Here is a 24,570-nt window from a genome sequence, read left to right on the forward strand (position 1 = left end):
GAAGGAATGACTTCAGATATTCCAAAAGGCTTTTAAAGTGAAAATACTTCGTTCAGAGTAAGAGTTTTATCTTGGAGTAAACCATCCTTAGCCCTTACTCCGATTAATCAGAAAGCTTAAACAACGGACAAATTATTTTTTAAAAAGTCATATGAGGGATTTATGTGATTCAGAAGCATATTATACATGGATTGTCCTGGATCAATTATAGCTCCAACTTTAGCCTATACTGTTCTTCATTTACCATTTCCTATACAGGTGTCTAGGAGAAGGCAATGGCAAGCCACTCCAGTACTCTTGCCCAGAAAATCCCATGGATGGAGGAGCCTGGTAGGCTGCAGTCCGTGGGATCGCTAAGGGTCGGACACGACTGAGCGACTTCACTTTCACTTTTCACTTTCACACATTGGAGAAGGAAATGGCAACCCACTCCAGTGTTCTTGCCTGGAGAATCCCAGGGATGGGGGAGCCTGGTGGGCTTCCGTCTATGGGGTCACACAGAGTCGGACACAACTGAAGTGACCCAGCAGCAGCAGCAGCAGCATACAGGTGTCTAAAGTATGTATTTTATATATGTGTGTGTTATAGTCTGGGCTTCCCTGGTGGCTCAGATGGTAAAGAACCTGGCTGCAATGTAAGACACGGGTTCGATCCCTGGGTCAGGAAGACCCCTGGAGGAGGGCATGGCAACCCACTCCAGAATTCTTGCCTGGAGAATCTCATGGACAGAGGAGCCTGCCGGGCTACAGCCATGGGGTCGCAAACAGTCGGACATGATTGAATTGACTTAGCATGCACGCTTCATGGTGGGAAGGGGGAGAGACTGCCAACACCCCGATTTGATTTGGTTTTTCTGCAAGATATGAAGCAATGCAAGAGCTGCTGTGTCTCCTTTAAGCCCTGGCATGACCACCCAACAGCTGTGTGACCTCAAGCCAGTGACTTAAACTCTCCAAGCCTCAACCCTCCCACTGTACCAGCATATAAAACAATAGCTCATACAGAACAAAGTACTCATAACCCCGGCATCTGCATGCACGTGCGCACACCCACCCACCCACACACACACACTCTCACTCTAATTAAATTGCGCAGTAGAATTATAAGAAGAACAGACTTGAAGGACACACAGTCATGAAAAAGATCAACATTATCTTTGGGATATAACCTTTAAAAACTCAGTCCACGAGTGAAGCGGATAGCAGTAAAATGGAGCATGACTTCTTTTTTTTTTTAAAAAAGGATTATTCAGAAACCCACCAGATGATTTGAGAGCTGATTAGAGACAAGTTATCTGAGGGAAGTACATGACCCTCCAGCAGTCTGCTCAGAACAAGGGGAAGAAACCAAATGAGGCTTCAGGGACCCCTGTTGTAGCCCGACGGCCAGCCCGCAGCAGCAGACAGCGGTGGAGGCGCCACGCACGGCAATGATGGTGAGTGACAGGCTGGTCCTCAGAGACCCTGCCTGACGGTCAGTGAAACCCACAAGTCCACAGACACCTTCTCACGACCCTACACCTCATAGGCACCATTCTCACTGACCCATCTGCAAATAAAGAACCAGATGTCCAGAAAAGAAGAGAGGGAAGTTAGGTCTGATACCCAATTTACAACATAACGTGACCTTTCCCAGGCACCCCAGATCTTCCTACAGGCACTTGTGCAAATGGCTGGATGAACTCCGAGCCAGTTCACTCTACCTAAGCAAGAAGAACCAACCTACTCTGTATTCCTGAAAATCCCCAAAGATACTCGAATACGCCTGATTGGGATTCCCAGGTGAGAATAAACCTTCGCAAGTGCTCTAAATGCAGAGTACAACCATTATAATATTTCATGTGCAAATTCCAATAATGACTGAGAACAATACAAGCATGCCTGCAATAGGATAACATGCCCACGACAGGACAGGAGACAGACAGACAGAGCGCCAGCCCCTGGGAACTAACTCGTCCACAGCCACACAAGGCTGAAGGACATGTGTTAAAATTAAAAATTCAATCATTCTGCTTTTGTAAAAAAAAAAGCTGGATGTGCTTCTATGAACCTTTCAATTTTAGGCTTTTATGTTTCTTTCCTCACGGTAGATTTATGACACCAGGTTTTCAGATGATGAACCAGTGGCTTGTACAGATAAGAGAGAAGGCGGGCGAGAATGCAGGTGAGAACAATGGCGTGCTCCCTAGGGAGACGTCGTGAGGAAGCGGGGTTCCACCCCGTGGCGCATGGCTCCGCAGGCAGCCTCACCGCTGCACGTGCTGCCCAGGGAGGCCCCAGCGTCCCCGGCACCCTGGGTCCCTGCATGAGTTGCCCGTTCACGCCGCAGGGAATTGTATAAATTGGTCAAACAATAGACGTGTAAAATAGACATCTAATGGTTGATGTGCTCTGGAGACTACTTTATCATGAAATAGATTTTAGAACACCAATAGAGGATGGCAGAATCGTGCCACCTCCTAAAAATGACCAGTCTCCCTTGTTTCATGAACGCTGACAGCAACGATCTTTCAGTCATCGACATCACCAGATTGGCTGCGCACTGAATCCCAAATCAGAAAACAAAGTGTTGGAATGAAGACTCTACAGGATCCACTTCTGGCCTGAATTTCACCTGAGTAACACAGACGCTGGGCCTGCTCCAGAATGGAAATCTCATCAGATACTGCCTCACAAACAGATGCGCTGGCTGCAAGGTCCGGCATTCCTTCCCATTTTCTCTATCAATAACGTCACACCACCTACATCCTAGAGCATTTATTGTGCTCAGGAAAAAAAGAATACTGCAACTTCTTCTTACGGTGTTAAAAAAATTCCTTCTCAGATCTCAAAGCCCATCACACGTTTTCTTCTTTCATAATATCCTCAAATTTCTTTCCTGGTCTTCCAACCCAAAACAGTTCGACTTTACGAAGGCAGCTTTGTCGTTCATTTTCATCAAGCAGCCAGGTGTCCCTTATGAGCATGAGCCTAACTACACACATAACACAACACACAAACTGTAAAATGGGAAGCGCTGCCGTTCGTGGTGTGTAGTCAGTGCTTACTTCCAGTTACAATGGGTTTCTCCCAGCAGAAAAGCTAGCACTAGGATTTCGCCACCACCGCCAACAGTAGTTAAAGCTATATACGTACGAGCCAGCCCCTGCAAAGGAACTTGTATGTTAGGTTCTGACGTTAATTCTGTTTTCAAGGCAAACTCAGAGAGAGAGAGCAATTAAAGCCCCACTGGCGACAAAGCCAAGACCTGAACTCAGGGCAGCTGTGAGGGCCCGCGTGCTGCTCCGTGAGGCCCGCCGGCCCCCTGGGACCCGCGGTCCACTCCTCCCGGGACACGTCAAGAAATGAGACGGAATATGACACAGCCACATCCTGTATCTGGTGCAGGCCGACCAAGCTCCAGGACCTATGAGCAGTTCTCAGGAGGGCGCCCCTCCGCTCACATCCACTGGGGACTGCTTGAACCTGCTTTTCCACCAAACACTCCCATGTGATACTTAACAGAAACGGTTGCCTTCTCTTTACTGGGGGACAGGTGGAAAGGCTGATTTTAAAAACATAATGCAAAGGCCCAACTGATAAACAAATATAAAAGTTTAAAATTGTTAATACCGCTTCTTTCAAACTTGAGTGTTCAAGTTTACTGATGATAAAGAAGCAAAACCTCCTTCTAACTACAATTATTAGCCGCTCAAGGCAGCATATCAACAGACCATAATAGCTATTTTTCACAGTTGCTTATGAGAGTCTCAGCACGACTGAATGTAATCTTAATTACACAAATCTGCCTTTATGAGTACAATAACTGCCTTGCCATTTTTACACTGTGGCATGAGCTAAAAGAAAAAAAAATCCCCCTTGTATTGCAATAAGCAGAAAATCTATTTAGTAAGTAAAAGTATTGTTAAAAATAGTATAACAGTATGATTACAATATATCAATGTGTAAAGTGGGTCCTACGTTCCAGTCGGACTTTACCCTGCACCTGATTCAGCCACTGGGCAAGCAGAGCGGCCTGCAGGGGGACGTCCAGGCAGGAAGGGGGACTCCATGCCAGGGGTGGGCGTGAAGGAGGTGTTACCACCACCCCTGGGGGACCCCGCTGAAACCTCTAAGACACATCTGTTTCCTTAGGAACACTTGCTCTGCTTCGAAGGTTGGAGGGACCTTGAATTTTGGTTTCCTACTATTAGGATTTTTTCATCTTGAATATCTGTATTGATCTCCTTTACTTAAACAAGGCCAAGAATAGCTTCTGTTCAGACTAGACTTCTCCAGGGCTTGGTCTGTTTAATACTGCCAGCTATATTCCTGCGGCAGACATGAAATGACATGATTTGGGATTCATACTTAAGTAGGTTTTCTTGCCGGAGGAATCCTGAAAGGAAGAGGTTCAATATATAGGTATCCATTGATTGAATCTAGGTCAAAAAAATCACATCCTAAATATAACCGAGTCTTCTCTGCTTTCCCTGTCACATGTCCCTCCCACTTCTGTCCTCGCGGCCGCTCACTGTCGGACAGCTGTTTCGGGTTTGGCAGGTGAGTGGAGGTGTGCGGTTGACTTCCAGAACCCTGTCCCCCACGTGGACCCGCCGCCATCCGGAGGAGGCCACCCACATGGGGTGTGCAGACCCCTGCTGCACAGACGCCCCTGGAAGGACATGAGACCGGGAGGAGTGTTTCCTTCCGGTGCCATTTCAAGAAATGCTGATCAAAGTATCATTTAAATTCTAAATCCTGCTCATATGCGTAGGTCCTAGTTTTCAGGCCATCCCCTTTCCTGAGCTGAATACACTGACTGCCCCCCTTTAAATGAACCTGAGGAGGCTTGTGTTTGGAGGACCCCCCGGTGCCGGGTGGCGGGTTGCTAACCACCAGGTCCCTACAGCCTCTGCTTTCGGAGCAGCTCCTCCAGCGGCCTCACTCAATCCTTTAAGTGAACCAAGCAGGGAAGGAAGACAAACGGGGGGTGATGGGAAAGGGGACCTTCCTGCAGCACTGCTTCAGGGGAGCGGCCAGGCGCCCGCTGCGAAGGGCGGGGCCAGGGGCGGGGCACAGCGGGTTCCCTGCGGTCCGTCCCCCAGCCCCTGGTTCCCTCTGTGGTCCGTCCCCCAGCCCCTGGTTCCCTCTGTGGTCCGTCCCCCAGCCCCTGGTTCCCTCTGTGGTCCATCCCCCAGCCCCTGGTTCCCTCTGTGGTCCGTCCCCCAGCCCCTGGTTCCCTCTGTGGTCCGTCCCCCAGCCCCTGGTTCACCCTCAGCCCCTGGTTCTCTGTGGTCTGAAAGGTTTCTGAACCGCCCCTTCACTTGCATCCCCAGCATCTGAGTCACAAGAGGCCCTAGGATGGGGACACCCTTGCCTGCACCGCGCTGCCCTGGGGCGTCCTTGTCTCCTTCATGGGACTCTCAGGACATTCTACCTTGCTCTCTCCTCACTAGACCCAGATCAAATTCCTTCGATGATAACACCCTCTCTGACTCCAAACTACACCTGGACAAATGATCACAGTGACGCTGCTGCTGCTGCTGCTAAGTCGCTTTCAGTTCAGTTCAGTTGCTCAGTCGTGTCTGACTCTTTGCGACCCCATGAACCACAGCACGCCAGGCCTCCCTGTCCATCACCAACTCCCGGAGTTCACTCAAACTCATGTCCATGAAGTCGGTGATGCCATCAGCCATCTCATTCTCTGTCGTCCCCGTCTCCTCCCGCACCCAATCCTTCCCAGCATCAGAATCTTTTCCAGTGAGTCAACTCGTCGCATGAGGTGGCCAAAGTACTGCAGTTTCCGCTTTAGCATCAGTCCTTCCAATGAACACCCAGGATTGATCTCCTTTAGAATGGACTGGTTGGATCTCCTTGCAGTCCAAGGGACTCTCAAGAGTCTTCTCCAACACCACAGTTCAAAAGCATCAATTCTTCGGCGATCAGCTTTCTTCACAGTCCAACTCTCACATCCATATGTGACCACTGGAAAAACCATAGCCTTGACTAGACAGACCTTGGTTGGCAAAGTAATGTTTCTGCTTTTTAATATGCTATCTAGGTTGGTCATAAAAAGTCGTGTCCAACTCTCTGTGACCCCACAGATGGCAGCCCACCAGGCTCCCCCATCCCTGGGATTCTCCAGGCAAGAACACTGGAGTGGGTTGCCATTTCCTTCTCCAATGCATGAAAGTGAAAAGTGAAAGTGAAGTCGCTCAGTCGTGTCTGACTCTTCGTGACCGCATGGACTGCAGCCCTCCAGGCTCCCCCGTCCATGGGATTCTCCAGGCAGAAGCACTGGAGTGGGCTGCCATCACCTTCTCCACACAGTGATGCTATGGACTACTAAAACGAAGCGAAACAAACAGAGACAGAAGCTCCCCAAAAGCCCGGCTGCTCCCCCTGGGTTTTCTAACCCTACCGTTCCCCGTGTCCCCCTACGCCTTGCGTCTCAGACTCTGCCCTGTTCTGGACTCAGAACCAGACTCTACCTCTGAGAGGGGGACCTGCAGGAGCCCTGGGCCAGCAGCACCCAGCAGAACACGCAGACAGTCCTGCAAGGATTCTGCCCCAGCATCTGGGCTCCCACCCCAGGAGAGGCCTCCACGCTCCCCCGGGGCAGCCTGAGCTGGGCTCCCCTCCATACCTGGCTGGATGGCTGTCCCAAAGCCCGGCTCTGCTGTGACCACTGGTCTGCCCTGCTGCACGCCTCCACCTGCTCCTGACTGCCGGGCCCGCTACCAACACCCCAAAGGCAGACGCCCAGACGGCGGGACCACTGGGCCCACCTGTGCCCATCACCGGTCCTTCCCCCTGGAGGGTTCCCTCCTCCCATAGGTGGCTGCCCCCTGCCTTCCTTGGTGCATCCTCCTGACTGCTGCTGGAGCCTCAGATTGACCAAGTTGAGGAAAACAAGTCTCCAGGAGACACTGGAGTCAGCTGCCTGGAACCACCCTAGCCGGCAAGTCTCAGCCCAGTCCAGGGTGATACTGGAGCCCAGAGGCGCTGGGGGCACAAGAGGCTTGATGGTTTTTCAGGAGGCTGACCAGGTGAGGCCCAGGTCTGTGGGGCGTCTCTGCTGCTCGGAGATCTGAAGTTTTGACAACTGACTCAAAAAGGTCTCACCAGTGTATCGCGGAGACTTCTTTACAAACACAGATCCATCCTTAGAGACTCAGCTCCTAACTCTCTAGTGAGGATAAGGGTGTGGTGATGCTCTGTACAATTCTGAGGCTGCATTTGGATTCACGCTCCTCGTGGTCGCCAGGACAACATCACCGGCTCTGAGGACCATGGCACATGGGGCCCGAGTCTCCAAAAGTGAGGTGACAGACAAAGGGACTGGCAGTGGGGGGGCGGGGGAGGGCCGACTGCCACCGCGGCCCCTGGGCATTTTATCTGGGTGTCAGCCAGTGGAAAGAAGTGACCTTGTGAACTGAGATAACAAGTTTAAAGACCCAGCGACGGAAAGCCTTTCTCATAACTGCCCCCCATGACGGGGGAGGGGGAGTTCTGCTCCTCTTTCCACCCCTGCGAGCAAGACTGAGACCCCCTGTCCGCACACACGCTGCCCTGGGTGCATGTCTTAACGGGCGACCCTCTGATCACTACTGTGGGGGTCAGACTGGGCACCGCCAACGGTGTGGGGCACCCTTACCTGCGTCGTGGAAAGAGAGCATTCAGTCTGCACGCTTCCAAAGAGGTGCACAAGGTGCCGGGCACAGACACTGCTGGAAAACTCCCTGAAAAGTGCCAGCGGCAAGTTCCGGGGGAGAGAGGGCCTTCCTGGTTAGTTTCCACAAGGGCGCGGGGTGGTGGGGCAGGCGGCTGGGGATGGGACGCCGCTGGCCAGGCTCCTGACCCCGGCCCCGCCTCCCCGGCGTCCAGGAGGCACTCGGGTCCCGCCCTGCTGCATGCACGGCTGTTCCTGGGGGGTCAGGCCAGCCTGCAGGTGAGCCCCAAGAGTCCTTCCACAAACGGCGAGGTCCTGGGGGACGCGGCGCAAGAGGGAGGTGTGGGGACTGAACCAACGGTGTTCTATAGGGTCTCCCGCTGGGGGCCAACGGGGCTGCTCTGTGATGGCGACAGAATGCACCCCTCTCCGGCTGCTTTAGAAAGAAGGCTTGGGGACGGAGGGGAGGGAAGGGAAGGGATCGGGGAAAAGAAATGCCAGGCTAAAAATAGTTTTCTTAGAACTGCTTTCCGGGCTGTCTGAGCCACAACAATAGACGATCTTCTACTCCTGCCACCAGCCTTGCAATAAAAACGAGGGAAGGGCGAGCAGCCAGCGGAGTTCTAAGGCCGTCTCCTTGGCACTGCACACTGACTATTTCAAGGGGACGCGTCTTCTGACACGCTCCCCCAAGATTAGCTGGAGCGGGCTGCTCACTGCCGGCCCATATTTAAGTTCCGGTAACTACGCTTACTTGGCTCTGTCTCTAGAAAGACGACCAGAGAGGTCAGCCCCCCACTGGCACTGCCCGCAGCATCACCTTGGCATATAGCCCGGAGACCAGTCCTGTGGACAACGGAGCCCGGCCTGCCAGCACCCACGCCACTGGACGAAGTATTTGTTTTGTTTTTTTTTTTCTTTCTGATTAAAAATTTACTCTTCAAGTTGCGGGAAGACCAGGCTCCATTTCAGAACGACATGCTATGTGAATGCTCATTCTCTTCTCTCTAGAATCACAGCTTCATCATCTGGACCGACCCAAACCTGAGCGGACTCGCTGCACGGAGGTCATCCTCTGTCTTAAGGTAACAAGATGGGTTGACTGTGGAAGTTACTGGTTGATACTCGACCACCTAGCAATTATTTTAGAACGCGGCGGTTTTCAAAGCATGTCACAAAGACGGGCTCATTGTGTGTTTGTGGCAACCGCTGAAAGACGGTATCCGAGCTCTCAAGTGGGCAGAGGAGGAGACTGCGGCCTGGCAGCCCAGGACCAGGTATCAGGACGCAGAGGTGGGAACGAGGGAGCCCGACTCCCAGCTCTTTCCGCCAGACCACACGGCCTCACCTTCCAATGCCATAAACCACCTCTGGTCACGGAGTAAAAGCCCCTCTAGGGAGGGAGGGTGGGTAGGCACCCGCCAGCCACGAGGCAGTGAGCCTCCCTCCACCCCTGGGAACACGGGGGGCGTGTGGAGGGAGCCACGGGGCCCTGGGCCCCCACGGAGTCTGCATCAGTGGGCCGGCAGGTGAAGACTAGAACGCGAGCCAGCAGCCGGGGCAAGCAGGGAGTCCGGCAGGTGGAGGCGGCTGGGGAGGAGCAGGGGAGGGGAGGACCGGGAGGACGGCAGTGTCCCTGTGCCGGTTCCGAAACCGTGCAGTGAGCCCCTCTGCTGCGGATGCTCCTGCCTGGAAGCGGGGCCAGGTGGTTTAGGGCGGCCCCCCGATTAGGCCAACAATAGGTTCTCGAACCAACGGCGGCTTGTCCACAGGCTGCTCAGACCCCAGGGAGCGGCCGGGTGCGCGGGGCTCTGCCCGGCACGTGGGGTGACGGTTTGCTCAGTGAGCCCGCCTCCCCTCAGAACTGGTGCTGGTATCAAAGACAGGATGGGATGGAAGAGCCTTGGGCTGAGGCGCGAGGGGCGGAGAGCGACGGTGTGTTTAACTGTGGGAGGCGCTGAGATGCGGAGGGTCTCTGGCCTCAGACCTGCCTTGGTCTGAGCAGCCTTCAGCCCTGACTCAGGCGGACCCGGAATAAATCCCTTTGTCCTGAGCAGTCACCATGAGGGACTCTGTCCTGACCACCAAGCAGCCTAACAACCCAGAGGTGTTTTCACAGAAGCTGAAGGTCTCCACTAAAGGAGGCTGACTCGCATTAATCGGGACTGGGGGGGCATGTCACTCACAAGATGTGAAAGGGAGGCCCGGCTCAGCCCTCAAGCTCGTGCAAAGAGCTGGTTCCGAAAACCCAATGCATTCAAATATGAGGGACAAGAAGCAATCAGACGCACACCACTGATGCACCAACTAAAACACAGGAAGGGAGAAAAAGGGAAACGGCAGGAAAACTTACTGATGGGAAGTCAGAAGAATGCTGCCGCGGGGTCACATGAAACTTCTGGCCAAGTATTCTGCAGTGAATTTTAAAAAACCAAATGAAGCAATTTACCTAAGAAGGAAAAGTCACAAAGCAGAAATGACTCCAGGAAGAGACAGGAAGAAAACAGGGAGAACTGAAACACGAGCTTGAAGAACTCAGAAAAGCTGGGCGTGGGGCAGAATAAGTGAATGTGGGCAAGAAAAGGCCACAGAAGACGGGGTGGGGGGGAGGTAACGGTGGGGGGGCACCCAAGACCAAGGTGGAAGAGAGAGAGTTTCCAAACGTCAGAGGGAAAACGAGCAGCCTGGGGCGCCAACAAAGGAGCGCTGGAGAGCACCTGCGGACCCCCGAGGGCAGGGTCAGGAGAGATCCTTGCTGATGCGATGCAAGAAAACTGTCCTGAGACCCAGGAGGCAGCGAACCTTGATCAGAGGGAGACAAGCGTTCACACAGTAGCAAGCGCAGGTCACAACCGAGTGGGATCCTGACACGGTTATTAGACTTTGAAGACAGAATAGGAAGAACAGAAAAAGAGATCAAGCCTGGCCTCGGACGTCTTTATATCAACTTCAACTTGAGAAGACACCTGAGCAACATTTACGAGGCGCTGCTCCCCTCCAGAGTGGGTGAGCCAAGGACCTTGTATCCAACCAAGCTGCCAGTTAAGTGCTGACATAAACGGAGACACAGTGCTGAACATGCAGGGGCTTCGGAATACTGCCTCCCCCAGCCCTTGAGCAAACTTCTAGACGCACACAGAACTCCCAGGGCGTAATACGGGTCTTGGCGTGTGGCACGTGCTTCATAAACGTTCACTGAGACACTAACAAAACAGCCTTCCCGCCACAAACTGCTCTTTCGGCTTCGTTTCCTCGGTACCCGGAATATGAGGGTAAGAAATCGCTTCCCAAAACAACACCGGAAAACTTCAAGGTCTTTAAAACCTTCTGTTTCATATCCTTTGTTTACTAAGGCAGGAAAGATGAAAACCGCATCTTAGAAAGACTTTCAGAAAGTACTGATATAAAAGAGTTTTCTGATATGCTGAAGGTTCGCTATAAACTCAAGTCACATTTGTCTCTTAGACACTACATTGCAGCAAAATTCTATTACATACACCCACATGCCATTTGTCACATAGAAACAAAAAAGGATAAGCCAGAGAGGGTTTTTTTTCTTTTACTTACTTTGGATGTTCAAACTTGTCTATAAGATCAACTTTTTCCACCAGGTCTCCTCCAATTGTTCGGACTAAGTCATAGAAATCGTTCTCTGAGTAATTCTCACGAGGTAGCCAGAAGGAGATGTCGTTGATCACAGCAGGGTATTTGCTGAAAGGCTAACGAAACGAGAGAAGAAAAGACAGACTGATTTGTTAGTTGGATGTCAGTGCTTGAGTGTTTTCAGGGCAAGTTTCACCTGGGCTAGTTAGAAAATGCTGGCAAGACATTGCCCCAGCACTTGAACGTTCAGGAACAAAACGGACTTAAAAGATAAGTCAGTATCCAAAGTTAGCAAGTTCCACTGTGAATATTATAGATCCTTATCACATTCATGTGTAACGTTACCATATATTATATTTATATTGCCATTAATGTTCAATTTAGTATAAAGCAATTTGAATACATCATACTTCAATATTTTTTTTCCATTTGAAAACTAGAGGAGAAAAGTTCACATCCAATTAATGCGCAATTCATTAACTTCCTGTGATACTTTCAGGAAGCCACTTTAATAGAGAAATAAGTAAGGGCCTGTCAGAATTGATATTTCAATTAGTAATGTCATTATTTGTTAGTATTTCTAATTATTAAGGGAATACTTCTAATTGTTAATTATGTAGGATGTTATTTTTCAAATTATGCTTCTAAGGCTGTGATAGACACAAACGTAGCCATTCCTGCATTTTATCCCCCTTTTCCTAGTTCATTAGGGGTCACTAACTGGTTCACAGTATTGGATACATATTTAAAATCAGGTATTTTAAGAAGTTATCACATGTGTTTACACGGCTTAAACATGTACATCACAAATACATATCTATGTGTGACTCATATACACACACACATATGCATAGACAGTCGTGATGGAAGCCTGTAAGTTACTTCCACAATAAAAAAGGTCTTAAATGCTTCATTATATACCTATGAAATCTACGCAACTAAGGAAATAACTACTGAAGCTATAAATCTGTTAGAAGAACAAGTTTATAAACTGATTTACACTAAGCCTGCTATCTCTATAAACCCCCTGATGAATCACTGATTAGAAAAAGTATAAAACTTTTTAAATAGAAAAACCTCTGAAGAACCACATACTCAAATATAAATGATCTCAACTTGCAATATCAACAAAGCTGTCAGACAAAAGCACCGGTTCGGAACACACATTTCAAACGCACATAATAAAGCTACCATCCAGGTGCTCCTGACAAAGTACCACTGCTCCTGAAAAACATCTTGTTCTTTTCAGAGCTGAGATGCTGTGATAAACAATCTGCAGGTTAAGATAACAATGCGAGGTGAAGGGAGGTGGCTGGTTACACCGTGCTTTTCCTTTGGATGGTACCCTTTTGCCACTTTCAAGGAACATGGGAATTTAGGGGAATTAGTTAGGAGGCAGGGGTTGCCAGGAATAAGCATGAAATCTCTTCCACGACAGACAGGGGAGGCGGCACTGGTCTCAGGAGTCCAAGAACCACAGTCAACATGACAGCAGCCAGAGGGTAAGACACTACAAAATAGAGGGCTTATGTTACCGTAAATACAGGTGTTAAACCATGGAGGAAAACCCAGACCCTTGTATTGCAAACCTAGTTCACGCTAACAAGAGGCAGCAAGTTTAAAGCCGCGACGGCAGGTGTCTTGCGAGCTTGGCAAGTGTAGAAGCCGAGGCTTTCGCAGCTCCTGACGGCGGACCCTCTCTCTCTTGCCTCTCTTCCTGCAGATGAACATCGTTTCTTTTCTCTCCAGTGAAAGCATGTGGGAGGCAGACTTCAGAACTGACCTGGCTGAGGCATGCCCACGGAAACCATCTGATGAGGCTGAGGCTGCAGGTTCACTGTGTCTCCGCCCAGCTGTGCCCGTTGGCAGCGAGGACGAGCCTGCCGTCGGGCAGAGCTGCTTCTGCACCGGGAATCCGTCTTTTCTTCCCAGGCGCGCGGACACTTTCTTCTTGATCTTGGAGGTTCTAATGAGGCTGGGCCCGCACTCGTCTTGGTTTATTCTGTCCAGGACTCAGCGTGCACCTTCACCCAAATGGTTCACACCTCCATCCATGTCGGAAAGTTCCAGCCACAACTCCTGTTTTTCTCTTCCGGAACCCCAGTGCTCCACGTGGCGGGGCTTCTCAACCTACCTTCTGTTTCTCTTACCTGACTGACTGCAGGTTTTTAATCTTTGCGTATTTGTGCTCTGTGCTGGGTGTAATTCTGTAGTCACAGCCTCTGAGAGATTCATTCTCCTTTCAACCAACTTCTGGTCTCATCTGTCTCTTGTTTTATCTCTATTTCAGTGAGCCTATTATTCATTCCTGATATTTCTAATTTCTTTTCCCCGTAAGTATTTACACTTTGCTTTTTGCCTTTTATGCAAATTTCCTCTTCTACGTCATGGTCTTGAAGAACTTGAAAGCCTCTTGATGGAAGTGAAAGAGGAGAGTGAAAAGTTTGGCTTGAAGCTCAACATTCAGAAAACTAAGATCATGGCATCTGGTCCCATCACTTCATGGGAAATAGATGGAAACAGTGGAAACAGTGGCTGACTTTATTTTTTGGGGCTCCAAAATCACTGCAGATGCTGATTGCAGCCATGAAATTAAAAGACGCTTACTCCTTGGAAGGAAAGTTATGACCAACCTAGACAGCATATTAAAAAGCAGAGACATTACTTTGTCAGCAAAGGTCCGTCTAGTCAAGGCTATGGTTTTTCCAGTGGTCATGTATGGATGTGAGAGTTGGACTATAAAGAAAGCTGAGTACCAAAGAATTGATGCTTTTGAACTGTGGTGCTAGAGAAGACTCTTGAGAGTCCTTTGGAGTGCAAGGAGATCCAATCAGTCCATCCTAAAGGAGATCAGTCCTGGGTGTTCATTGGAAGGACTGATGTTGAAGCTGAAACTCCAATACTTTGGCCACCTCATGCGAAGAGCTGACTCATTTGAAAAGACCCTGATGCTGGGAAAGATTGAAGGCGGGAGGAGAAGGGGACAACAGAGGATGAGATGGCTGGATGGCATCACAGACTCAATGGACATGAGTTTGAGTGAACTCTGGGAGTTGGTGGTGATGGACAGGGAGGCCTGGCGTGCTGCAGTCCATGGGGTCACAAAGAGTCGGACACGACTGAGCAACTGAACTGATCTCTTTGAGGACCCTGGACGTGCGGGAGGGACCCCGAGGGGCTGGCGCCTCCACAGTCTCTGGAGGAACAGCAGTCGAACCCCGAGGCGGCTTCACTGAGCTTTGCAGCCGAGTGTCAGGCCTCGGTCTTGGCCCTGCTGGGTGTGCTCACACGTCTGAGGAGACTCACCTCACAGTTTCCTCATCTCTCAGACGGAGATGGTGCCTGCATGAGCAAACTGCAGTGAAGACACGAAGTAACACTCGCGAGGCACAGCCTTCATCGTTTTCTTGCCCAGCTCAGCAGACGCACACCTGTGACAGCTCTCCGAGACCCCGTTGCTCAAGGGACTGGGGTAGGGGAGGGGGTGGTGGTTCAGTCACTCAGTCGTGTCTGACTCTTGCGACCCTGTGGATCGCCCATCAGGCTCCTCTGTCCATGGGATTCCCCAGGCAAGGATGCTGGAGTGGGTTGCCAGTAGGGGAGGGGCTTGTCTAAAGAGGGAGATTTTGGTTCAATGGGGCTCCCCGGCCCTAACTGGCCCCTTGCTCCAGGCTCGCCCTGCCAATACGCAAAATATAAATGTCTCCACGTACCTGCTAAGGTAAAAACCTCACAGGTGCCTTTCCCATTACCCGCGATGAAGTCAACATCCTCCAGCCCTGTAACTGCTCAGGAACACTGTCTGTTAAGGCCACTTTACCCGTCCACGGCAATGCAGCCTGGCGCAGCAGTGTTTTACCCACGGAATCGGTTTCTACCCCAACACCTTCCTCTCGACTGAACCGCCCGCCTGTCTCCTAGTGTTGCTCAAGGAGGGCACAGGTTACCTTCCCCACAGGGAAGGTCTTCTGCTCTGCTGCTGCTGCTAAGTCGCGTCAGTCGTGTCCCACTCTGTGCGACCCCATAGACGGCAGTCCACCAGGCTCCCCCATCCCTGGGATTCTGCAGGCAAGAACACTGGAGTGGGTTGCCATTTCCTCCTCCAGTGCATGAAGGAGGAAAGTGAAAGTGAAGGGGCTCAGTTGTGTCGGACTCTCCGTGACACCGTGGACTGCAGCCCGCCAGGCCCTCCGTCCCTGGGCTTCTCCAGGCAGCAGCCCTGGAGCGGGTGCCGGTGCCTTCTGCTGCAGGCAGTGACTATTCATTCAGCCTCTGGCTTCCTCCCTTTAGGCAAAGCTAGTGTGATTTTTTTCCCCTGTTTAAAGATTATTCTGACAGTCGTTCTAACAGGGACAGGCCCGCGTCCCCGTCAGCTTGCCACAGTTCTGGAATTGCCACGGTGATGTCCACTGGGCTTCCACCTCGGCCACGTGTGGGCAAAGTTCACCCTGTGCGGTTCGCCCTGGGCTCAGCATCTCCTCCGAGAACACAGCCCTGGCCCTCGGTTTTGATGGTGATCACGATCCCGATGTGCCGCCCATGGGTGCCGGGCACCAGGGAGGGCGCCGGCGCTTTCTGTGGACCACCTCACTGACAGACGGCGTGCTCCCGGGATGCAGCCACCTTTCCTGTTCCCAAGGTGTCCACGGGGACACTGTGGCCGACAGACCTTAGCTGACATGCTCAAGGTCAACGAGCCGGTGAGCAGCAGGGCCAAGGTCAAACGCAAGGCCAGTCTGTGCTCTTAACCACAGGCTGCAAGGCCTCCTCTTAAAACAAGGGTTTCGCAGGAAGCAGCTCAGCTCCTCAGTACTGTTGCCAGAAGCAGTCTGTTCAGCCCAATTAATAACTGTGTAAATAAGACCAAAGCTAACATGTATCCCTATGGTGCCGTCCATGACATTTCCTTTTCAAATGACTCATTTAGCTTTTCGATTAATTATCTCGACTTACAAGCACTTCCAGTCTGTTTACTGTCTATGTGACTGTGATCTTATCTAAATGAACTTAAAAACCAGTCTTTCCCATCAAACAGTATGCATTACCCATGACTTCACATTCAAATGACAGCCTCACTTTAACTCCGTCTACTCCAATAAAGCCTTCTTGAATTTGGCTGCCAGGTTTGCTGCTTGACAAACTCAGGTTGTTCTCACTCAGGGCTCCATGCTGCCTTCATGTTTACAGATTTTGTCGCTTTGTTCCAACAGTTTGTTTTTGATTCTGACTTAATTTCGCCGAGCGCCAAAACACACCGTGCTGGTCAGAGGGAGGCCTGGCTCCCACTCGGGAACTTTCGTTCTGTGACTTCACCGAGAAGCCACATGAGTTCTAAGCATGCTTCCAACCTTTAAGGAAGCCTCCCAAGTTTGTTCTTGTCTTTTGACAGAATTTCAGTTAGATGTGAAGACTCGCAGGAAACAAAAAATTTCCACAAGGAAATCACATGGAACAATGCAACATTTCTGGCAAAATGTGGATTGGATTAATTTACCATGTTTCTAAATCATGGCCCCCAACTATCCACTGACGTCCTTAGAAGCAGAAACAGGATCTGAGGTCTTTTGAATCCTCTCCCATCTACTTTCAAGCTTAAGAATTCTTTACTTGGGACTTCCCTGGGGGTCCAATGGTTAAGAATCCACCTGCCAATGCAGGGGACATGGGTTTGATCCCTGATCTGGGAAGATCCCACACGCCGTGGACAGCAAAGCCCGTGTGCCACAGCTATGAAGCCCCCAGGCCCTAGAGAAGCCACTGCAATGAGAAGCAGCTAGAGAGCAGTGTCCGCTCGCCACAGCGAGAGAAAGCCCTTGCGCAGCTTCCAGTACAGTCAAAATAAACACAAAAATTTACAAAATATATTTATTTAAAATACATCAAACACCGCCAAGCATGAGAAAACAGGATGGCTTCCGCCACGGCGGGTGGGCAGGTGGGAGCACAGCACTGCACGCGGCCCATGCCCTCTGTGGGACACAGGGGACCCAGGGCAAGGTGCCAGGGCCCTGCCTGAACATGGTGGGTCTTAGCTTAAGAAACAAGGGCAGAAAGGAAGCCCCAGGAATCTCTGTTCAAGTGCGATTTCGTCTACGCTTCTGGTTAAAGCGCTGCGGCGCGAGGGGCCTGCAGCCCAGACCACTCCCTCTGAGCGGGGGAGTGCTGGCAGAAAAGACAAGTACTGAGACCAAAAGGGCATCTTTCAGGGGAGAGGGAACATCTCTAAAACTGACTGTGAGGACGGTCACGCATCTCCGTGAATGTGCTAACCACCACCGAACTGCACAGGTAAATGGGGAAATTGCATAGGACGCAGATTACATCTTCATAAAATTGCTGTGAAGACAATAAAGACCATTATGAAGACAATAAATATATTGCTATGAATCGATAAACGCACCAAGGGAAGAAAGAAGGGCCTCTAGAATGGAAAGCTTCCATCTCCTATTCAGTCTATTTCCTCTTCGGAACTTGTCAAGACACCATTTCTTAAACTCACGTCTGTTTCCTTCTGGTTGTGGGGAGCAGGGGCTGCTCTCCGTCGTGACACACGGACTTCTCGTTGCCGGGGCTTTGCTGCTCCGAGTCACGTGGGATCTCTCTGGATCAGGGACTGAACCTGTGTCTCCTGCACTGATAGGCGGATTCTTTACCACTGAGCCACCAGGGAAGACCCGTGAACTATTTTCAGGTTAAAAGACTGAGCCTTTCCACGCCAGCACTACTTCTGAATTCTAGCTGGCCCTCTCAGAGAAGGTTTGCACAGTCATTTAAATCTCCCACTAAATTTCTCGTCTTATCTTCATGGTCTTACATCATCACTGTGTTTTAAGTGAGGTCACATACAGTTTAATGATGACGACTGTTTGCAGGTAACCATGTTCACCAGGGGATGGATACTTCCCTTCCATACACCTCAGATAAGTGAATGGGGGCTACAGATTGAAAAAAGAAAAGGACATAATGGGAAACTAGGTGTGTTAACCCTCGCCCCGCTTTTAACCTGAAAACAGCGTGAGCTCCAGGCACAGCCTGGCTGGCCTGCTCCCAGCGCCGGTTTCATCTCAAGTCACCCCCCGTCCTGCAAGTCCCCGTTCTTATAGGGCTGGATGCTGGGAGGGGCGGGAGCTGGGACTTGACCTGGTTCACACAGAGCTGGCCTTCAGACTACTCCAGTGTTCAGAGGAAAGTGAGCAAAACGGAAACCAACCTTCACCTCTTGAGACATCTGACTCGCAGCGGCTGGTCCAAAACTGAGTAGGGTCACGCTCTGGGCCCTTCGCAGGCAGACGCCCTTGGACCGGACCTCCTCCTGCCCCTCCTCTCCCGCCACACGCAGGTGTTGGTATTTCTGCCCGATCCCCTAAGGCCAAAGACCCAGCCCAGGGCAGACCCCCACCCTGTGTCTGCGTTTGAGGCTTTGCTCTCCATCCTATTTGACTATAGAAACGTCCAGAGGGGGTGCATTTGGGCAAATGACCTCTGAAAACATTTACTGATTTGGTTTTTCCAGAAAACAGCCTAATATTAACTCTTGGCAGAAACAGATATGGAACAAAAAGCTAACTGTGAGGACCTAAATTTTTCAGAGAAAACCTGGCAGCTGCTCTGGGCGGGCGGGCGGGTGGGGTGGGGGTGTGTGTTGGGGGGCTGGGAGAAGCAGGGAATGGGATGGGGTGGGAAGAAGACCCCAAGATACAAAAAAACTGGGGGCTTCCTGGGGATCTATGGTGTTATACTTCCTAGGTGAACTGCTGCTGCTGCTAAGTCATTTCAGTCGTGTCCGACTCTGTGTGACCCCATAGACGGCAGCCCACCAGGCTCCCCCGTCCCTGGGATTCTCCAGGCAAGAACACTGGAGTGGGTTGCCATTTCCTTCTCCAATGCATGAAAGGGAAAAGTGAAAGGGAAGTCGCTCAGTCGTGTCCGAGTCTTAGCGACCCCATGGACTGCAGCCTACCAGGCTCCTCCGTCCATGGGATTTTCCAGGCAAGAGTACTGGAGTGGGGTGCCACTGCCTTCTCCCCTAGGTGAACATTACTGTCCAAATATTAGATACAAAGAAAATGAAGGAAAAAATGGTCTCAATTTTAGTCATTTACCCAGAAAATCATGTTAAGCGGAAAACAAGGGCCACAGTTTATGCCTCCACATTTTAAATAGTTTCTTCTCTATTTAAAATAAAATCCCACCTGTTAATATTAGATTCTATTTCAGTAACAAAAACAATGAGTTCAACTTCCTCACATTAGGGAGAAATGTGAAGCATTATTTTCTTCGGCACCAAATCCATGCGAGTCGAACATTGTTTACAGCACAGTGCCCAGGGCAGGTGTGACGGACGCCTTAATTCCGGGTACGTGGACGGTGAACGCGGTCCTGATGGATGAGCCCTGTGCCCCGTTTACAGCGCAGTGCCCAGGGCAGGTGTGACGGATGCCTTAATTCCGGGTACGTGGACGGTGAACACGGTTCTGATGGATGAGCCCTGTGCCCATTTACAGCTCAGTGCCCAGGGCAGGTGTGACGGACACCTTAGTTCCGGGTATGTGGACGGTGAACACGGTCCTGATGGACGAGCCCTGTGCCCATTTACAGCGCAGTGCCCAGGGCAGGTGTGACGGACACCTTAGTTCCGGGTATGTGGACGGTGAACGCGGTCCTGATGGACGAGCCCTGTGCCCATTTACAGCTCAGTGCCCAGGGCAGGTGTGACGGACACCTTAGTTCCGGGTACGTGGACGGTGAACGCGGTCCTGATGGAGGCGACCCGTGCCCAACTCAGGTGCAAGCTGGCAGAAGGTGTGCTGGGCTGGAGCCGGGGGAGAAGACGGCCAGTGTTGAGCAGCTGCCCACTCTGGCTACTCAGGCACAGAGAGGAAACATTCCAAGCTCAGTATCGACGAATTTCCCTTCCGAAAAGTGAACAGAACACTCCACACACTGGGTCAGCCACAAAGGCAACTTTGGGATTGCTTCTCTCCTCCCCACACCATCCTGCGCAGGACACGGGGTTTTCCACGCGCACGCGACCGTCCTCACCGTGGGGCCGGCTGTGCGGGGTGGCCCAGTCAGCGTGGACGGGGCGCAGCTAACACGCAGAGGTGTGGACACGGTGCCCGCGGCTCCCCAGCCTCTAACCCACCAGCAAGTCACACCTTGCCACGCGGGGCCCCCCTGAGGGCCCCCTGGGCTGCTCTGAGCAGCCTGACTCCCCCGTGAACTGGGGCACCACCCGCCTCAGCCTCCGCAGACGCTGCTGTCGGACAGCAGGCACAGTCTCACCCCATCGAATTATTACGCAGATCAAATGGGATGATATAGATTAAAAGTCCTTATAAACTACAGAATACTATAGAAGGCAACGTATGATTAATTATCCCTTTCTTTTTGTTTTATAAGTTTTAACAAAATTCATCAGATGAACAACCTAATAATGGTTACCACTGAGCTGGGGTCCACCGCGCGCCAGGCAGTCCCCTCGAATCTTCACACGAAGCCTAGGGGCCATCACTCTACTGCGACAGCCTGGCTCTGTCCCCGACTAGTTTTGGTGACTTGGGGGGGTTCCTTTAACTCCTGGTCCCCCATTTTCAAAAGCTACCCTTCCACTGACAGAGAAAATCTAGAGGGACGGTTCCTACCTACTTAGTGCTGGGGGCGAAGGAGCAAAGTGACGGAGGTGTTAGATCAGCAGACGACCCGCCGGGCAGGCATCTCGGAGGCGGGCGCGGGGCTGACTGCACACTGGCCACCCAGCCAGCCCTGCACATCCCGGCAGAGGACGGCCCAGGCCGGGACCCAGGACTGGCGGGGTGCGTAGCCTGGCCCGGGGACTCTCACTCTGGCTGGCTGGGACTGGAGCCCCTCACCGATGGGAGCCTGGGGGCACCGCCCAGCAAGAGTCTCCTCTCAGAACTCTGGGGGCTCCACAGAGCGTCAGTGAACCACGCTCTGGCCTCAAGCACGAGGCACAGGCCACACACGCATCACCGCACTGTGGCTCCTGCGCAGCTCAGCCACCTTCAAACACAGGGTGCTTCCAGAGACAGCGGCCACCTTAACCGGGGAATAAAAGGCCCGTCAGCCCTCTGCCCCCACCCTCTGCCCCCACCTCCAGAGCCAGAGGTCCACATGTATGTCAGTGTTTGCCTCGCAGTTCACATACGATCATGCATCAGTCACCAGAAGGTGTTAAAACATACACTGTATGTCACTTAACAAACTGGTGGATAAAGACTATCGTACCCCTTTAGAAACGAAAATCCTGAGGCGTGGAAACTTAAGGGGTGAGCTCAAGGTCACGATAACCGAGGCCTGTATGTGGGCAGCCCACCCTGCTAAGAGCTCGTGAACTCAGGGCAGCAGGGAGGCTGGACCTGGTGGATGCTGCAAATCTCTCAAGGCTTCACGGGAATGTTTGTGGGGTGTTGGGGCCTGAAGGGGCTGCTCAGAGCCCAGGCCCTCACTAACCGCAGATTCTAGACCCGCACTCAACTCCCTGCTTCGCGCTTACCAGAAATAATGCCAAATAAATGCATTAAGAAACCAATTTAACTTACTAAAAGAGTAGATCCTGAAAGTACTCATCACGAGGAAAACTATTTTTCTTTCTCTTTTTTGTATCTGTATGACAGACATTAACTAAACTTACTGTGGCAACCAGTTCACTATGTATATATATAAACAAATCAAATCATTATGCTGTATGTCTTGAACCTATATTGTCGATTACATCCCAGTGAAACTGAGAAACAATCTTTATCCCTGCAGGAAAAATACTATGATCATAGCCATCGTGACCTACACGCAATGAATGGATGCCTATACTCCAACTCGCAAACAAAAACAAATGAAAATAAAAGCGCTCCATGGTCCAGTAAGTTGGGGACATGTGAGCTTCGCGTTTCTTATAGTAAGTCATCGCAGAACCTTTAAAACACTAACAGGCTTTGTGACTCTCCCAGTGACTGAAGCCACGTCCCTGAATTTAGTTATCAAATCTTTGGCCAGAAACACACCATGGATCACGGTGATGCAGGAAGGACAGGTCCTGGAGCCACAGGAACGGAAACTGAAAATTAAGGGCTGAACAATATAGGTTTTGTAACCAAATAACGTGTGTGAACCTGATACTTTCGGAAAATATTTCATTTACAGAAATCTCCCGGGCTTGTGGTCTCACCTTTCCTCACTCACCTGAAGTCTCCGCAATGAAAACATATCCTGTTCTTCTGCATCTGTTTACCTGCAATGTTATCCCCCTCCACTCACAGCAGAAAGACAACCAAACACTCCTGCATGCAGGGGTACTCTGACACTTCCTGCTCTACACACTCCTCACTTTGACCTCTGTGAGACAGAAACCACTGCATCCCCATTTTACAGAGGAAGAAAATGAAGACCAAGGGTTAGACGCATTGACAGACGTCACAGAGCTACTAGGCAGGTGCCAGAACACGAATCCACTATTTCCCAGAAACACATCAAGTGCTGCCCGATGCTAAAGGTCCTGATTGGACCCTAGGCGCGCCTGGTACAGTTTTTAACTTAAGTTTTCACAGTTGTTTTAAATGCATCCTGCTTCCTTATTTATCAGTCATTTGAAGGTTAGTCTTCTCACCATGTCATACAGCATATGTTTTTGATTAACCCCATTCCGCAGCCACGGTGGCTGCAGTGAGGCTGAGTCTTACTATGATTAAAAGTGCTTTATGACATCAAGGAGCCAATCCTAAAAGGACCAACAGCCTTTAAAAAAATAGTAATAATACAGGTGATTTTCATTTTTATTCTACAAAAAAATATTTTCCCCACAAAACTCTGCTTTCTTTTTATACCTAGTTTTCGTTAAAGATCCTGAGGTACCGTGATTTGGAAGGAGAAAGAATATTGGAAGAGGGCTATTACAATAATAAAAAATAATGCATTTTCCTTTCTGCAGCTGCCTCTTGTCATTTAGTTTCCATGTAACCTAATTCTTATTCTGATCAGAGGAGAAGGAGCTGAAACCAGGTTTTTATTAACACCATCGATATCCACCCGCGCTCAGGCACGCGCACACACAGAGTCCTCTGCTTCTAATTACGCACTGTACACAGGAGCCTCCCTGGCTGCAGTCCACACAGGTGATGAATAAAGTAGCTTTTGTTTCCAGAGATTTACTTCAAACACCTCTTCATTAAATGCTATTTGGAGGCAGATGCGTATTTGTGGAAGGTTAAAGAAAAAACAGGCTGACAAAATAGTCATCTAGGAAATGTACCAATGCAGACCCCTAGACAGCCTTGTTCCAAAGGACACACTCAAAACACACACACACACACACATATGCACACACACCAGGGAGGAAGAAGAAATTACAAAAAGGCCTTGCACATCTCTTTTAAAATATATGACATTCCTCTGCAGAGAGTAATAAGCACATGAAGATGCAGCTGGAAAATGAATGGCGGCTGTCTGCTTGTTTGTTTAGATGGTGGTGATGGGTGTGGGGCGGTGCCAAGTCTTCCACAGCCTGGCGAAGCCTGTTGTTTGACTGGGCTCCGGACAGCAGAAGGAAGAGCGGAGAGGAGAATGCTGCCCTGAGGGGAAGCGCAGCCCCGTCCCGCCCCTTCTCGCTGGGGCCCTCACCTGCGCTCCGGGCAGGGGTGGGGGTGCGGCAAAGCGGCAGGGCCAGGCCGGAGCTGCTCCGAAACGGAGTGAGCGATGTCTCCTGGGAAAAGCCATCTTCCTGCTTTTGAACTCCGTCACAAATCGCATGAAAAACTACTTAACTAAGGCAGAAGCATTATTTCCTCAAAAGTCCGCACATTCAGGGACACAAAAGAGAACCCATCCGACAGAGGTGCCCCCAGTGGAAACAGCCACCTGTGGCGAAGGCCAGGACGGCCCGCGGGGTCACCATGCACCCTCCCTGGCAGCAGGGACCAGACTCGCTGCACTCAGCCCGGCTCCGGAGCCAGTAGCCCTGGGCCGGTTACACGTCCTTTCTGGGCCTTGGTTTCTTCATCTGTAATATGGGGATAATTAGTAGTATCTGTGGAAGAGGTTTTCTGTAAAGTACGTAACAGGGCCTGGAAGCATGACAGAAGGCTCTGTTAAACAGTCTCCTTGTAAATACAGGAGACAGGGAGCTGGATTTTGTTGCTGAACAATCTGATTTAATATGGCATCCACATTTTGGTGGAAGAGTGTAAAGCTGTCATGCAAATGAAATCCCTTGGAAGCAGAGCTGACTTCACGTTGTAAGTGGGGAAACTGAGGCAGCCGGCGCACGGAGGCTCCTTCTGCAAGGCCCACCTCATGCTTCCC

General features: G+C 50.9%; 1 protein-coding gene across 4 annotated transcripts in view; it reads right to left on the reverse strand.

Annotated features, from left to right (window-relative positions):
- The window catches only part of FARS2 (phenylalanyl-tRNA synthetase 2, mitochondrial), a 299,111-nt gene that overhangs the window by 94,877 nt on the left and 179,664 nt on the right, over positions 1-24,570 (reverse strand). For 3 of the 4 annotated variants that reach the window (XM_055406119.2, XM_088831280.1, XM_088831279.1), the window contains one exon: positions 11,221-11,372. The exons of the other annotated variant lie outside the window; for it this stretch is intronic. In XM_055406119.2, coding sequence (XP_055262094.2) covers positions 11,221-11,372 — 152 coding nt within the window. The remainder of the gene's footprint in view (positions 1-11,220; positions 11,373-24,570) is intronic. 4 annotated transcript variants of the gene reach the window in all.

Source organism: Moschus berezovskii, chromosome 23 (genome assembly GCF_049115385.1).
Source record: "Moschus berezovskii isolate FMDL1 chromosome 23, NW_MosBer_1.0, whole genome shotgun sequence".
Taxonomy (NCBI): domain Eukaryota; kingdom Metazoa; phylum Chordata; class Mammalia; order Artiodactyla; family Moschidae; genus Moschus; species Moschus berezovskii.